The sequence below is a fragment of the Ranitomeya imitator genome, chromosome 1 (assembly GCF_032444005.1).
Source record: "Ranitomeya imitator isolate aRanImi1 chromosome 1, aRanImi1.pri, whole genome shotgun sequence".
Lineage (NCBI taxonomy): Eukaryota > Metazoa > Chordata > Amphibia > Anura > Dendrobatidae > Ranitomeya > Ranitomeya imitator.
The window spans coordinates 548,633,455-548,650,292 of NC_091282.1; the positions used below are offsets into that span (position 1 = coordinate 548,633,455).

General features: G+C 45.8%; 1 protein-coding gene across 1 annotated transcript in view; it reads right to left on the reverse strand.

The window, feature by feature from the left end:
- Positions 1 to 16,838, reverse strand: part of YJEFN3 (YjeF N-terminal domain containing 3) — a 528,136-nt gene that overhangs the window by 66,857 nt on the left and 444,441 nt on the right. Inside the window, exon 5 of the mRNA XM_069767691.1 lies at positions 16,620 to 16,770. Coding sequence (XP_069623792.1) covers positions 16,620 to 16,770 — 151 coding nt within the window. The remainder of the gene's footprint in view (positions 1 to 16,619; positions 16,771 to 16,838) is intronic.

Here is a 16,838-nt window from a genome sequence, read left to right on the forward strand (position 1 = left end):
CGTACCATGAGAGGCCCTGTGCCAGTGACGTCGCCAACTAGTATTCCTCCCCCCACCTGATGAAGGAACCTGCACTTTCATCTGCACCTTCCTGTTTGTCCCCGTGTAAGGTGGTATGGTATGCGGGAAGGGGGACCTGACTTTCAGCAGGGTCACAATCTTGCAGTGTAGCGTGCACGGGAAATGTTGCGTTATGGGTCAATGTACCAGCAGACTCATCTATCACTGGCTGGGCAATGGGCAGGATGAGGAGGAAACACAGATATAGGCCCAAAGAATAAAGTGGGCTAAATGCAGTTCAAAATTGGTAACACAGGACTAATTAGGGGGCATTGCAGTGGAGGACAACTGGAATGAGAGGCTGACACAGAGAGTAGGCCCAAATCAGTAAGTAGTCGAAATGCAGTTCAAAATTGGCAACAGTAGTAAACAGGCGGCACAGCTTTGTTCAGTGGAGGAGAACAGCAAGGAGTGGCAGACACCGATAGTAGGCCCCAACCCAACTAGTAGGCCAAATGCAGTCTAACATTAACAACTACTTAACGAGCGCCTGAAAACGGAATTTCAGGACAGGAAACCAGGAGAACAGCAAGGAGCGGCAGACACCGATAGTAGGCCCCAAACCAACTAGTACGCCAAATGCAGTTGTTCCGTTTAACCACAATTTAATGAGAGCCTGAAGATAGAAGTTCAGGAAAGGCAACCTCGAGAACACCTTGGAGTGGAACACACCATCTCTCTACACCCCATACCCAATTTGTAGGCCTAATGCAGCGTAGTTTCCAACAACTACTAAACGAGAGCCGGAAGATCGAAGCAATGGAGAGGAAACCTGGGGAACACCTTGGAGTGTAACACACCATCTCTCTACACCCCATACCCAATTTGTAGGCCTAATGCAGCGTAGTTTCCAACAACTACTAAACGAGAGCCGGAAGATCGAAGCAATGGAGAGGAAACCTGGGGAACACCTTGGAGTGTAACACACCATCTCTCTACACCCCATACCCAATTTGTAGGCCTAATGCAGCGTAGTTTCCAACAACTACTAAACGAGAGCCGGAAGATCGAAGCAATGGAGAGGAAACCTGGGGAACACCTTGGAGTGTAACACACCATCTCTCTACACCCCATACCCAATTTGTAGGCCTAATGCAGCGTAGTTTCCAACAACTACTAAACGAGAGCATGAAGATCGAAGCAATGGAGAGGAAACCTGGGGAACACCATGGAGTGGAACACACCATCTCTCTACACCCCATACCCAATTTGTAGGCCTAATGCAGCGTAGTTTCCAACAACTACTAAACGAGAGCATGATGATCGAAGCATTGGCGAGGAAACCTGGGGAACACCTTGGAGTGGAACACACCATCTCTCTACAGTGGAACACACCATCTCTCTACACCCCATACCCAATTTGTAGGCCTAATGCAGCGTAGTTTCCAACAACTACTAAACGAGAGCCGGAAGATCGAAGCTCAGGAAAGGCAACCTGGGGAACACCTTGGAGTGGAACACACCATCTCTCTACACCCCATACCCAATTTGTAGGCCCAATGCAGCGTAGTTTCCAACAACTACTAAACGAGAGCCGGAAGATCGAAGCTCAGGAAAGGCAACCTGGGGAACACCTTGGAGTGTAACAAACCCTCTCTCTACACCACGGAAGGGCTGATTCTTAGGAAGGAAGGCTGTCGGAAAGAAGCAGGGCTGGTCCGAGGGTGATTATATTCTTATTAGGTATATACTCACCCTCGGACGCGCCCTGCTTCTTTATTTGTAATGAATGTTTATTTGCAATGTGGTTTTGACTTACTCTATTTTTTTGGTAAATAATGATTTTATTATTTTCATTGTTTTGCATCTTCTTGGCAATAATATAAAGAAGACGCGACAGGACAACACTCGGTGGATGCCATATCTGTGTTTAAAATTGAAAAAACCTTTCAGTTAACTACTTGCAGGAGAAAGTTATTGTAGCTGGTGGCCATTTTTAGTACTGTACCAGATTTTTGTTGTATGTGTTTGTTTTTAATGTTAAAATGTCTGCATTTGATATCTCTCCAGTATTTTCTTTTTTATAAGCAAAATACTTATTTTTATATTTTCTGATGTTGGTTCCAGGGGTACACGGGCAGCAGTGGTGTGGTCAGTGGAGGCCTAGTGGAAGGAGTGACCGCAGACAGGCATCGAAGGCCTAAAATAATAACACATGGCTGTAGGCAATTTTAAATTGGTTACAGGGGTACACGGGCAGCAGTGGTGTGGTCAGTGGAGGCCTAGTGGAAGGAGTGACCGCAGACAGGCATCGAAGGCCTAAAATAATAACACATGGCTGTAGGCAATTTTAAATTGGTTACAGGGGTACACGGGCAGCAGTGGTGTGGTCAGTGGAGGCCTAGTGGAAGGAGTGACCGCAGACAGGCATCGAAGGCCTAAAATAATAACACATGGCTGTAGGCAATTGTAAATTGGTTCCAGGGGTACACGGGCAGCAGTGGTGTGGTCAGTGGAGGCCTAGTGGAAGGAGTGACCGCAGACAGGCATCGAAGGCCTAAAATAATAACACATGGCTGTAGGCAATTTTAAATTGGTTCCAGGGGTACACAGGCAGCAGTGGTGTGGTCAGTGGAGGCCTAGTGGAAGGAGTGACCGCAGACAGGCATCGAAGGCCTAAAATAATAACACATGGCTGTAGGCAATTGTAAATTGGTTTCAGGGGTACACGGGCAGCAGTGGTGTGGTCAGTGGAGGCCTAGTGGAAGGAGTGACCGCAGACAGGCATCGAAGGCCTAAAATAATAACACATGGCTGTAGGCAATTTTAAATTGGTTCCAGGGGTACACGGGCAGCAGTGGTGTGGTCAGTGGAGGCCTAGTGTAAGGAGTCACCGCAGACAGGCATCGAAGGCCTAAAATAATAACACATGGCTGTAGGCAATTTTAAATTGGTTCCAGGGGTACACGGGCAGCAGTGGTGTGGTCAGTGGAGGCCTAGTGGAAGGAGTGACCGCAGACAGGCATCGAAGGCCTAAAATAATAACACATGGCTGTAGGCAATTTTAAATTGGTTCCAGGGGTACACGGGCAGCAGTGGTGTGGTCAGTGGAGGCCTAGTGGAAGGAGTGACCGCAGACAGGCATCGAAGGCCTAAAATAATAACACATGGCTGTAGGCAATTTTAAATTGGTTACAGGGGTACACGGGCAGCAGTGGTGTGGTCAGTGGAGGCCTAGTGGAAGGAGTCACCGCAGACAGGCATCGAAGGCCTAAAATAATAACACATGGCTGTAGGCAATTTTAAATTGGTTACAGGGGTACACGGGCAGCAGTGGTGTGGTCAGTGGAGGCCTAGTGGAAGGAGTGACCGCAGACAGGCATCGAAGGCCTAAAATAATAACACATGGCTGTAGGCAATTTTAAATTGGTTCCAGGGGTACACGGGCAGCAGTGGTGTGGTCAGTGGAGGCCTAGTGGAAGGAGTGACCGCAGACAGGCATCGAAGGCCTAAAATAATAACACATGGCTGTAGGCAATTTTAAATTGGTTACAGGGGTACACGGGCAGCAGTGGTGTGGTCAGTGGAGGCCTAGTGGAAGGAGTCACCGCAGACAGGCATCGAAGGCCTAAAATAATAACACATGGCTGTAGGCAATTTTAAATTGGTTACAGGGGTACACGGGCAGCAGTGGTGTGGTCAGTGGAGGCCTAGTGGAAGGAGTGACCGCAGACAGGCATCGAAGGCCTAAAATAATAACACATGGCTGTAGGCAATTTTAAATTGGTTCCAGGGGTACACGGGCAGCAGTGGTGTGGTCAGTGGAGGCCTAGTGGAAGGAGTGACCACAGACAGGCATCGAAGGCCTAAAATAATAACACATGGCTGTAGGCAATTTTAAATTGGTTCCAGGGGTACACGGGCAGCAGTGCCCTGGTCAGTGTAGTAGTAGTAGAAAGAATGGACCGCAGACAGGCATCGAAGGCCTAAAATAAAAAAATTGGGCTGGCTGTAGGCAATTTTAAATTGGTTCCAGGGGTACACGGGCAGCAGTGGTGTGGTCAGTGGAGGCCTAGTGGAAGGAGTGACCGCAGACAGGCATCGAAGGCCTAAAATAATAACACATGGCTGTAGGCAATTTTAAATTGGTTCCAGGGGTACACGGGCAGCAGTGGTGTGGTCAGTGGAGGCCTAGTGGAAGGAGTGACCGCAGACAGGCATCGAAGGCCTAAAATAATAACACATGGCTGTAGGCAATTTTAAATTGGTTCCAGGGGTACACGGGCAGCAGTGGTGTGGTCAGTGGAGGCCTAGTGGAAGGAGTGACCACAGACAGGCATCGAAGGCCTAAAATAATAACACATGGCTGTAGGCAATTTTAAATTGGTTCCAGGGGTACACGGGCAGCAGTGCCCTGGCCAGTGTAGTAGTAGTAGAAAGAATGGACCGCAGACAGGCATCGAAGGCCTAAAATAAAAAAATTGGGCTGGCTGTAGGCAATTTTAAATTGGTTCCAGGGGTACACGGGCAGCAGTGGTGTGGTCAGTGGAGGCCTAGTGGAAGGAGTGACCGCAGACAGGCATCGAAGGCCTAAAATAATAACACATGGCTGTAGGCAATTTTAAATTGGTTCCAGGGGTACACGGCAGCAGTGGTGTGGTCAGTGGAGGCCTAGTGGAAGGAGTGACCGCAGACAGGCATCGAAGGCCTAAAATAATAACACATGGCTGTAGGCAATTTTAAATTGGTTCCAGGGGTACACGGGCAGCAGTGGTGTGGTCAGTGGAGGCCTAGTGGAAGGAGTGACCGCAGACAGGCATCGAAGGCCTAAAATAATAACACATGGCTGTAGGCAATTTTAAATTGGTTCCAGGGGTACACGGGCAGCAGTGGTGTGGTCAGTGGAGGCCTAGTGGAAGGAGTGACCGCAGACAGGCATCGAAGGCCTAAAATAATAACACATGGCTGTAGGCAATTTTAAATTGGTTCCAGGGGTACACGGGCAGCAGTGGTGTGGTCAGTGGAGGCCTAGTGGAAGGAGTCACCGCAGACAGGCATCGAAGGCCTAAAATAATAACACATGGCTGTAGGCAATTTTAAATTGGTTACAGGGGTACACGGGCAGCAGTGGTGTGGTCAGTGGAAGCCTAGTGGAAGGAGTCACCGCAGACAGGCATCGAAGGCCTAAAATAATAACACATGGCTGTAGGCAATTTTAAATTGGTTACAGGGGTACACGGGCAGCAGTGGTGTGGTCAGTGGAGGCCTAGTGGAAGGAGTGACCACAGACAGGCATCGAAGGCCTAACATAACAAAAATGTCAATACAATGGTATTGTCAGTGGCAGGCATTGAAGGATGTCAGCGCATAGACTAAACATTGGTGGAGCTGTGAGATAATTTTGCAAGTGGTAGAGCACTGTTTGAGCTGGGGTGGGGGGAAACTGTCTTGTGGCCGGCGGTACAGGCCCAGGGCCCCTCATATTACAACGGTGTGTCTGACGTTGGGTGCGCACCACCACCGCCAGAGACACTTTATTGTACTAGGAGGGACCCAGTGGCAGTGCCGTCGACCAAAAGCGGGCTCACCCACCTCTTCAGACAAACTGCACTCTCACGGGTGCTGTCGCCAAGTGTCGATACCACGGCCCCGTGTGGGGAGTTTGGCCATTTAGTGAGGTGTAAACATGTCGTATGCTGGACAATCAGGTGCAGAAAATTACAAGATTGGAAAAGGCATTCAGAATAGTCCACAGGCAAGACCTTTTCATAGGAAAGCTAGGTGTCAGCCGGGCAAGGTGGGGCAAAAGATTTCGAAATCCAGTTGTGGTTCATTTTAATGAAGGTTAGATCATCTACATTTTGGGTAGCCAGACGAGTCCTTTTTTCTGTTAGTATTGAACCTGCAGCACTGAATACTCTTTCTGATAGGACACTAGCTACCGGGCAAGCAAGCTCCTGCAATGCATATTCTGCCAATTCTGGCCAGGTGTCTAATTTTGATGCCCAGTAATCAAATGGGAATGACGGTTGAGGGAGAACATCGATAAGGGATGAAAAATAGTTTGTAACCATACTGGACAAATGTTGTCTCCTGTCACTTTGAATTGATGCTGCAGTACCTGTCCTGTCTGCGGTCATAGCAAAATCACTCCACAACCTGGTCAGAAAACCCCTCTGGCCAACGCCACTTCTGATTTCTGCCCCTCTAACACCTCTGGTCTGCTGGTCCCTGGAGCTCGTGTGAGAACGATCACGGGCGCTGTGTGCAGGGAATGCCTGAAGCAAACGGTCAACAAGAGTTGATTGTTTGGTTGCTAATATTAGTTCCAAGTTCTCATGTGGCATTATATTTTGCAATTTGCCTTTATAGCGAGGATCAAGGAGGCAGGCCAACCAGTAATCGTCATCATTCATCATTTTAGTTATGCGTGTGTCCCTTTTGAGGATACGTAAGGCATAATCCGCCATGTGGGCCAAAGTTCCAGTTCTCAAATCTGCGGTTGTGCTTGGTTGAGGGGCAGTTTCAGGCAAATCCACGTCACTTGTGTCCCTCAAAAAACCAGAACCCGGCCTTGCCGCGCCACCAATTTCCAGTGGCCCCGGAAAAGCTTCCTCATTAAAAATATAATCATCCCCATCATCCTCCTCGTCCTCCTCCTCCTCTTCGCCCGCTACCTCGTCCTGTACACTGCCCTGGCCAGACAATGGCTGACTGTCATCAAGGCTTTCCTCTTCCTCAGCTGCAGACGCCTGATCCTTTATGTGCGTCAAACTTTGCATCAGCAGACGCATTAGGGGGATGCTCATGCTTATTATGGCGTTGTCTGCACTAACCAGCCATGTGCATTCCTCAAAACACTGAAGGACTTGACACATGTCTTGAATCTTCGACCACTGCACACCTGACAACTCCATATCTGCCATCCTACTGCCTGCCCGTGTATGTGTATCCTCCCACAAAAACATAACAGCCCGCCTCTGTTCACACAGTCTCTGAAGCATGTGCAGTGCTGAGTTCCACCTTGTTGCAACGTCTATGATTAGGCGATGCTGGGGAAGGTTCAAAGAACGCTGATAGGTCTGCATACGGCTGGAGTGTACGGGCGAACGGCGGATATGTGAGCAAAGTCCACGCACTTTGAGGAGCAGGTCGGATAACCCCGGATAACTTTTCAGGAAGCACTGCACCACCAGGTTTAAGGTGTGAGCCAGGCAAGGAATGTGTTTCAGTTGGGAAAGGGAGATGGCAGCCATGAAATTCCTTCTGTTATCACTCACTACCTTGCCTGCCTCAAGATCTACAGTGCCCAGCCACGACTGCGTTTCTTTCTGCAAGAACTCGGACAGAACTTCCGCGGTGTGTCTGTTGTCGCCCAAACACTTCATAGCCAATACAGCCTGCTGACGTTTGCCAGTAGCTGCCCCATAATGGGAGACCTGGTGTGCAACAGTGGCAGCTGCGGATGGAGTGGTTGTGCGACTGCGGTCTGTGGACGAGCTCTCGCTTCTGCAGGAGGACGAAGAGGAGGAGGAGGGGGTGCGAACGGCTACAGCCAATTGTTTCCTAGACCGTGGGCTAGGCAGAACTGTCCCAAACTTGCTGTCCCCTGTGGACCCTGCATCCACCACATTTACCCAGTGTGCCGTGATGGACACGTAACGTCCCTGGCCATGCCTACTGGTCCATGCATCTGTTGTCAGGTGCACCTTTGTGCTCACAGATTGCCTGAGTGCATGGACGATGCGCTCTTTAACATGCTGGTGGAGGGCTGGGATGGCTTTTCTGGAAAAAAAGTGTCGACTGGGTAGCTCGTAGCGTGGTACAGCGTAGTCCATCAGGGCTTTGAAAGCTTCGCTTTCAACTAACCGGTAGGGCATCATCTCTAACGAGATTAGTCTAGCTATGTGTGCGTTCAAACCCTGTGTACGCGGATGCGAGGCTAAGTACTTCCTTTTTCTAACCATAGTCTCATGTAGGGTGAGCTGGACTGGAGAGCTGGAGATCGTGGAACTAGCGGGGGTGCCGGTGGACATGGCAGACTGAGAGACGGTGGGAGATGGTATTGTTGCCACCGGTGCCCTAGATGCAGTGTTTCCTACTACGAAACTGGTGATTCCCTGACCCTGACTGCTTTGGCCTGGCAAAGAAACCTGCACAGATACTGCAGGTGGTGCGGAAAATGGTGGCCCTACACTGCCGGAAGGGATGTTGCGTTGCTGACTAGCTTCATTGGCCGAGGGTGCTACAACCTTAAGGTACGTTTGGTAGTTAGTCCAGGCTTGCAAATGCATGGTGGTTAAATGTCTATGCATGCAACTTGTATTGAGACTTTTCAGATTCTGTCCTCTGCTTAAGGTAGTTGAACATTTTTGACAGATGACTTTGCGCTGATCAATTGGATGTTGTTTAAAAAAATGCCAGACTGCACTCTTTCTAGCATCGGATACCTTTTCAGGCATTGCAGACTGAGCTTTAACCGGATGGCCACGCTGTCCTCCAACAGGTTTTGGCTTTGCCACGCGTTTTGGGCAAGATACGGGCCCGGCAGATGGAACCTGTTGCGATGTTGATGCCTGCTGCGGCCCCTCCTCCTCCGCTTCAGAACTGCTGCCGCCTGCACCCTGTTCCCCCAATGGCTGCCAATCGGGGTCAAGAACTGGGTCATCTATTACCTCTTCTTGTAGCTCGTGTGCAACTTCGTCTGTGTCACCGTGTCGGTCGGTGGTATAGCGTTCGTGATGGGGCAACATAGTCTCATCAGGGTCTGATTCTTGATCAGCACCCTGCGAGGGCAATGTTGTGGTCTGAGTCAAAGGACCAGCATAGTAGTCTGGCTGTGGCTGTGCATCAGTGCACTCCATGTCAGATTCAACTTGTAATGGGCATGGACTGTTAACTGCTTCACTTTCTAAGCCAGGGACGGTATGTGTAAAGAGCTCCATGGAGTAACCCGTTGTGTCGCCTGCTGCATTCTTCTCTGTTGTTGTTTTTGCTGAAGAGGACAAGGAAGCGACTTGTCCCTGACCGTGAACATCCACTAACGACGCGCTGCTTTGACATTTACCAGTTTCACGAGAGGAGGCAAAAGAGCTAGAGGCTGAGTCAGCAAGATAAGCCAAAACTTGCTCTTGCTGCTCCGGCTTTAAAAGCGGTTTTCCTACTCCCAGAAAAGGGAGCGTTCGAGGCCTTGTGTAGCCAGACGACGAACCTGGCTCCACAGCTCCAGACTTAGGTGCAATATTTTTTTTCCCACGACCAGCTGATGCTCCACCACTACCACTACCCTCATTACCAGCTGACAATGAACGCCCCCGGCCACGACCTCTTCCACCATACTTCCTCATTGTTTTAAAAACGTAAACAAACTAACGGTATTTGTTGCTGTCACACAAATTACACGGTGAGCTATAACTTCAGTATGATTTAGCTACCCCTTTACAGGCGAGTGAGACCACAACGAAAATCAGGCACAATGTTACACACTCTGTTGTTGGTGGCAACAAATGAGAGAGATGCCACACACGCAGGACTGTCACTGAAGCACAAATGTAAATATTAATCTCCCACTGATTTGATTTTTTTTTTTTTTTAAGGGAGACTTTAGGAAAAAAAAAATAGAATAAAATGATTTTTTCAGGAAGAATTTAGAAACCAAATAAAATAAAATGATTTTTTCAGGGAGAATTTAGAAAACAAATAAAACAAAAAAAGGCTTTCTATGGCCCACTGAGTGAGAGATGACGCACACAGGAGTCAGGAGTGGCACACAAGCCCAGAGGCCAATATTTATCTCCCACTGATTGATGTAGTGATTTTTTCAGGTAGATTTTGGAACCCAAATCAAGCTAAAAAAATAATAGGCTTTCTATGGCCCACAATTGGAGAGAGAGAGAGAGATGGCACACCCAGGAGTCAAGACTGGCACACAAGCAGAAAGGGCAATATTAATCTCCCACTGATTTGTTTTTTTTGTTTTTTTTTTCAGGGAGACTTTAGGAAAAAAAAAATAGAATAAAATGATTTTTTCAGGAAGAATTTAGAAACCAAAGAAAATAAAATGATTTTTTCAGGGAGAATTTAGAAAACAAATAAAACAAAAAAAGGCTTTCTATGGCCCACTGAGTGAGAGATGACGCACACAGGAGTCAGGAGTGGCACACAAGCCCAGAGGCCAATATTTATCTCCCACTGATTGATGTAGTGATTTTTTCAGGTAGATTTTGGAACCCAAATCAAGCTAAAAAAAATAATAGGCTTTCTATGGCCCACAATTGGAGAGAGAGAGAGAGATGGCACACCCAGGAGTCAAGACTGGCACACAAGCAGAAAGGGCAATATTAATCTCCCACTGATTTGTTTTTTTGTTGTTTTTTTTCAGGGAGACTTTAGGAAAAAAAAAATAGAATAAAATGATTTTTTCAGGAAGAATTTAGAAACCAAATAAAATAAAATGATTTTTTCAGGGAGAATTTAGAAAACAAATAAAACAAAAAAAGGCTTTCTATGGCCCACTGAGTGAGAGATGACGCACACAGGAGTCAGGAGTGGCACACAAGCCCAGAGGCCAATATTTATCTCCCACTGATTGATGTAGTGATTTTTTCAGGTAGATTTTGGAACCCAAATCAAGCTAAAAAAATAATAGGCTTTCTATGGCCCACAATTGGAGAGAGAGAGAGAGATGGCACACCCAGGAGTCAAGACTGGCACACAAGCAGAAAGGGCAATATTAATCTCCCACTGATTTGTTTTTTTGTTTTTTTTTTTCAGGGAGACTTTAGGAAAAAAAAATAGAATAAAATGATTTTTTCAGGAAGAATTTAGAAACCAAATAAAATAAAATGATTTTTTCAGGGAGAATTTAGAAAACAAATAAAACAAAAAAAGGCTTTCTATGGCCCACTGAGTGAGAGATGACGCACACAGGAGTCAGGAGTGGCACACAAGCCCAGAGGCCAATATTTATCTCCCACTAATTGATGTAGTGATTTTTTCAGGTAGATTTTGGAACCCAAATCAAGCTAAAAAAATAATAGGCTTTCTATGGCTCACAATTGGAGAGAGAGAGAGAGATGGCACACCCAGGAGTCAAGACTGGCACACAAGCAGAAAGGGCAATATTAATCTCCCACTGATTTGTTTTTTTTTTTGTTTTGTTTTTTCAGGGAGACTTTAGGAAAAAAAAAAAAAAAGAATAAAATTATTTTTTCAGGAAGAATTTAGAAACCAAAGAAAATAAAATGATTTTTTTCAGGGAGAATTTAGAAAACAAATAAAACAAAAAAAGGCTTTCTATGGCCCACTGAGTGAGAGATGACGCACACAGGAGTCAGGAGTGGCACACAAGCCCAGAGGCCAATATTTATCTCCCACTTTTTTTTTTTTGTTCCAGGGAAAATTTATAAACCCAATAAAAAAAATAATAAATAGGCTTTCTATGGCCCACTATCTGAGAGACAGAGAGAGATGGCATGCTTAGGACTGGCACACAAGCCCAAAAGCCAATATTAATCTCCCTTTTTTTTTTAAGGGAGAATTTATAAAACCAAAAAAAAATAAATAAATAGGCTTTCCATGGCCCACTATTTGTGAGAGAGATGGCACGCTCAGGACTGGCACACAAGCCCAGAGGCCAATATTAATCTCCCACTTTTTTTTTTTTTTCCAGGGAAAATTTATAAACCCAATAAAAAAATAAATAAATAAATAGGCTTTCTATGGCCCACTATCTGAGAGAGAGAGATGGCACGCTTAGGACTGGCACACAAGCCCAAAGGCCAATATTAATCTCCCACTGATTGATTTATTGATTTTTTCAGGTAGAATTTAGAACCCAAATAAAGCAAAAAAAAAAAAAAAATGGGCTTTCTATGGCCCACTGAGTGAGTGATGATGCACACAGGAGTCAGGAGTGGCACACAAGCCCTGAGGCCAATATTTTTCTCCCACTGATTGATGTAGTGATTTTTTCAGGTAGATTTTAGAACCAAAATCAAGCAAAAAAATAAATAGGCTTTCTATGGCCCACTGAGTGAGTGATGATGCACACAGGAGTCAAGAGTGGCACACAAGCCCTGAGGCCAATATTTTTCTCCCACTGATTGATGTAGTGATTTTTTCAGGTAGAATTTAGAACCCAAATAAAGCAAAAAAAAAAAAAAAATGGGCTTTCTATGGCCCACTGAGTGAGTGATGATGCACACAGGAGTCAGGAGTGGCACACAAGCCCTGAGGCCAATATTTTTCTCCCACTGATTGATGTAGTGATTTTTTCAGGTAGATTTTAGAACCAAAATCAAGCAAAAAAATAAATAGGCTTTCTATGGCCCACTGAGTGAGTGATGATGCACACAGGAGTCAAGAGTGGCACACAAGCCCTGAGGCCAATATTTTTCTCCCACTGATTGATGTAGTGATTTTTTCAGGTAGATTTTATAACCCAAATCAAGCAAAAAAATAAATAGGCTTTCTATGGCCCACTGAGTGAGAGATGACACAGACAGGGATGGCACTCTAGCAGAAATGTCAATCTTAATCTCCCACAAAAAAAAAAAAAAAACAGGGAGTGTCCTTCAATTACTATCTCCCTGCAGTAATCTCAGCCAGGTATGGCAGGCAGCAATAAGGAGTGGACTGATGCACAAATTAAATAAAAAGTGTGTACAAACCAAAAAGATAGCTCTGCAGAAAGGAAGGAACAAGAGGATTTGTGCTTTGAAAAAAGCAGTTGGTTTGCACAGCGGCGTACACACAGCAATGCAGCTATCAGGGAGCCTTCTAGGGCAGCCCAATGAGCTACAGCGCTGAGGGGGAAAAAAAAAAAAAATGTAGCTTCCACTGTCCCTGCACACTGAAGGTGGTGTTGGGCAGTGGAAATCGCTACAGCACAAGCGGTTTGGTGGTTAATGGACCCTGCCTAACGCTATCCCTGCTTCTGACGAAGCGGCAGCAACCTCTCCCTAAGCTCAGATCAGCAGCAGTAACATGGCGGTCGGCGGGAACTCCCCTTTATAGCCCCTGTGACGCCGCAGACAGCAAGCCAATCACTGCAATGCCCTTCTCTAAGATGGTGGGGACCAGGACCTATGTCATCACGCTGCCCACACTCTGCGTTTACCTTCATTGGCTGAGAAATGGCGCTTTTCGCGTCATTGAAACGCGACTTTGGCGCGAAAGTCGCGTACCGCATGGCCGACCCCGCACAGGGGTCGGATCGGGTTTCATGAAACCCGACTTTGCCAAAAGTCGGCGACTTTTGAAAATGAACGACCCGTTTCGCTCAACCCTAGTAGCAACTACTACTTTTCCTTAAATTCTGCCTTGATAAATCCCTGGGTTGTCTTGAAAATCTAAATTATCTATATGTACTAATTCTGGGTTATCTGCTATCGACTAATGACTTTCAGAACTAAACTTTCCTGACACTAGCAGATTTGCTTTTTTTCCTTGGTATGGCATCTTATTGGTATCAATGGCACCTCTACTAAAAGGGTTTTTCCAGGACACACATGTACTAATTCAAGAGTGGGAGGGGTCTTCGTTTGTATGCAGAATTGCAGCAATTCCTAAAGGGGTTGTCCAGTCTTGGGATGAAGGTCTTCATACACTCTATGTGACTGCAAACTCCTGAATCCTGACAGTGTGTGGTGGGCAGTCATGTGACCTAATTATGCAATTTGCATACATGCAGTGATATGTGCGCTAGATGTGCTCGTTCTCTTTCAGTGTACGCTTAGTGAGGCCAGTCTCACACGTCCAGATAATTCCGGTACCGGAAAAATTGGTACCGGAATTATCTGTGTCCATGTGCCGGTGCGTTTCTGTGGTACATCAGTGTGGCACACGTGTGCCGCCCGTGTGCCCACTGGGTACCACACGCACCGTGCAGGAGACAGCGCTAAAGTTTAGCGCTGTCCCCTGCATCGTGCTGAAGCCGCGATTCATATCTTCTGTGCAGCAGCGTTTGCTGTAAAGAAGATGTGAATAATCCATTTTTTTAGTGGTTTTTCATGTTGAAAATAAAGCTCCATGTCCCCCCCCTGTGCGCCCCCCTTCCCCCCGCTGTTCTGAAAATACTCACCCAGCTCCCTCGGTGGCTGTCGCTGCTTCCTGTTCTGGCAGCATCTTCTCCTGTATGCGGTCACGAGGGGCCGCCGATTACAGTCAATGAATATGCGGCTCCACCTCCCATAGGGGTGGAGCCGCATATTCATTACTGTAAATGAGCGTCCCCACGTGACCGCATACAGGAGAAGATGTGGCCAGAACAGGAAGCAGCGACAGCCAACGAGGGAGCTAGGTGAGTATTTTCAGAACAGCGGGGGGGCGCACAGGGGGTAGGGACATGGAGCTTTATTTTCAACATGAAAAACCACTAAAAAAATGGATTATTCATATCTTCTTTACAGCAAACGCTGCTGCACAGAAGATATGAATCGCGGCTTCAGCACCATGTGGGGGGGACAGCGCTTACTGGAGCGCTGTCTCCTGCACGGCACACGGACTACACACGGACAACGTCCGTGTGCGGTACGTGTTTTACACGGACCCATTGACTTTAATGGGTCCGTGTAATACGTGCGCTCCCACGAACACTGGAATCTGCAAAGATGCATTGATTTTAATGTGTGTACGTGTGTCAGTGGCTCCGGAACGTGAGGAAACTGTCACCTCACGTACCGGAGCCACTGACGTATGAAACCGGCCTGAGAGAGGACACACACGTCTAGTCCACAAGTATGCAAATCGCAAGCTGCCAGGATTCGGAAGCCTGCAGTGCAATAGAGTAACTGCAGACTTTCATCACAGCAAGATGTTTTTATTTTGGTGCGGAGGAAGACAAACATGCAACATTTTAAAGAATGTTTATGATTATTTTGTGCTATAAAATCACAAATACGGCTAAAGAAAAAAAAGTGCATAATTATTTCCACCAAATTCATGAACCACATGCACCATTTTAATTTATTTGACTAAAATATGTCAGCGAATACCATGAGACAACAAAAAAGAAATCTGACTAAGGGCTCATTCTCACATGTGAGAAAGTCGGACGAGTCTCAAACGTCAATACCGGGCACTGCACCCGGCACTCGGATTGGAGCGTGCGACCGCATAGCAATACATGCAGCTGCACGCTCTGCTCCAGCGTGCAGGGTGCAGTGCCGGGTATTGATGTGCAAGACTCGTCAGAGTTTCTCGCATGTGAGAATGAGCCCTTAGAAAAATCGTAAATGATGAGTTTAGCTGTCTTGGCTGTCATAAGATCATGCAGAAAATGCAGCAAATTAAAAAACACTTTATTGTTTTTTCACTTCAAAACCATGCAATTTACCCCATTCTTGACTAGACACTTTTTTGGGTTTCTCCAAACATGCGATTTAAAGAGCTGTAAAAAAAATGAATTTGGATATTTAAGTACTTTTTGTGTATTTTTTGTGGTACATGTGGCTTCATTTTTATGTAACTGTCATCTTTTTATTTTATTTTGCTGTTATTGGGCAATATTGGTGGAAAAATAAAGGAAATTAAGTGCCTGTTTTCACATTTAATAATAATAATAATAATAATCTTTATATAGCGCTAACATATTCCGCTGCGCTTTACAACACAACAGTTCATACACAGTCATAAGTAACAACACTGAAAGAAATACAATAATTAAAGCAAAAAAATGATGACCCTGTCCGTAAAAGCTTACAATCTACAATAAAAAGAAATAAAAATTTATGATCAGAGAATTACAAAAATGCATTAAAAAATATATTGCTGTAACAATTTTTTTATGTTGGATTTGTTTTCTTACAGAGCGGGACTAGTAACAGCAATTTGGATCAACAGTGGCATTTTCTAATATTTTTTTTTAATTTAATTATTTTTTACCTGTTATTTTTAATTTATTTTTAATTTATTTTACACATTGTGTCCCCCATAAGGTCATACAAAACCTTTGGGGGCACTTAAATATGGAATTATTATTATAGTCATCTTCTTTCACTTGTAGCTGGGGCTCCTATATTAGCTCCAATTACAAGAAAAATGTAGCTTCTTCTTTGGGCTCCTGCTCACTTACAAGAAATACGTCCGAGTCTCGCAGGTTAAAACCCTGCACTGGCATCGGCACGCCAGAGCGGAGCCTGTAGCTTCATGTATTGCTGGGCGGCCGCACGCTCCGCTCTGGAGTGCCGGCGCCAGAGCAGGGTTTTAACCTGCGAGACTCGGAAGTATTTCTCGCATGTGAGAAGGAGCCCTTTAGGACATTGTGTTCAGTAATTGAGAAGGCATAAAGGGTAATAAACCATCTGTGCCTTCTCTATGGGGTCTCTGGTTGTCTCTGACAGCTTGATCCCTGCTACCACAATTGCATGATTACATGTAGCTGCAATACTATGTAGTGAGTGACATTTCAGAATGTCACTACATAGTATGAGCCAGACTGCCGAAACGTTTAAAGTCATTGGATGGTCTTGAAGGAGTTAAAGTGAACATTCATTTGGAGATTTAGTGTTACTTTAGGAGGAGAGTAGTGATGGTTGAGGTGCTGCCAGTGCACATTTTGCATCTTCTTTTCAGAAACTGCACCAAGAAGATATTGAAATACCATTTCATCTTCTTACCTGATGGAATGTCCAGACTAATGATTGGTATTTTTATCTGCTTCATTGTTGCTAAAATTGTTGCCCATGGCTCTTTTAATTCTCCAATGTCTTCTTCAACACCCAATACTGCATCCACCACAAAATTGTATGCATCATTGATTAGCTGTACCTGAAATATAGAAGAAAATGTAAAGGCTATCACTGCATCAAAAAATCTATGGTGGTAGTAGATCACAG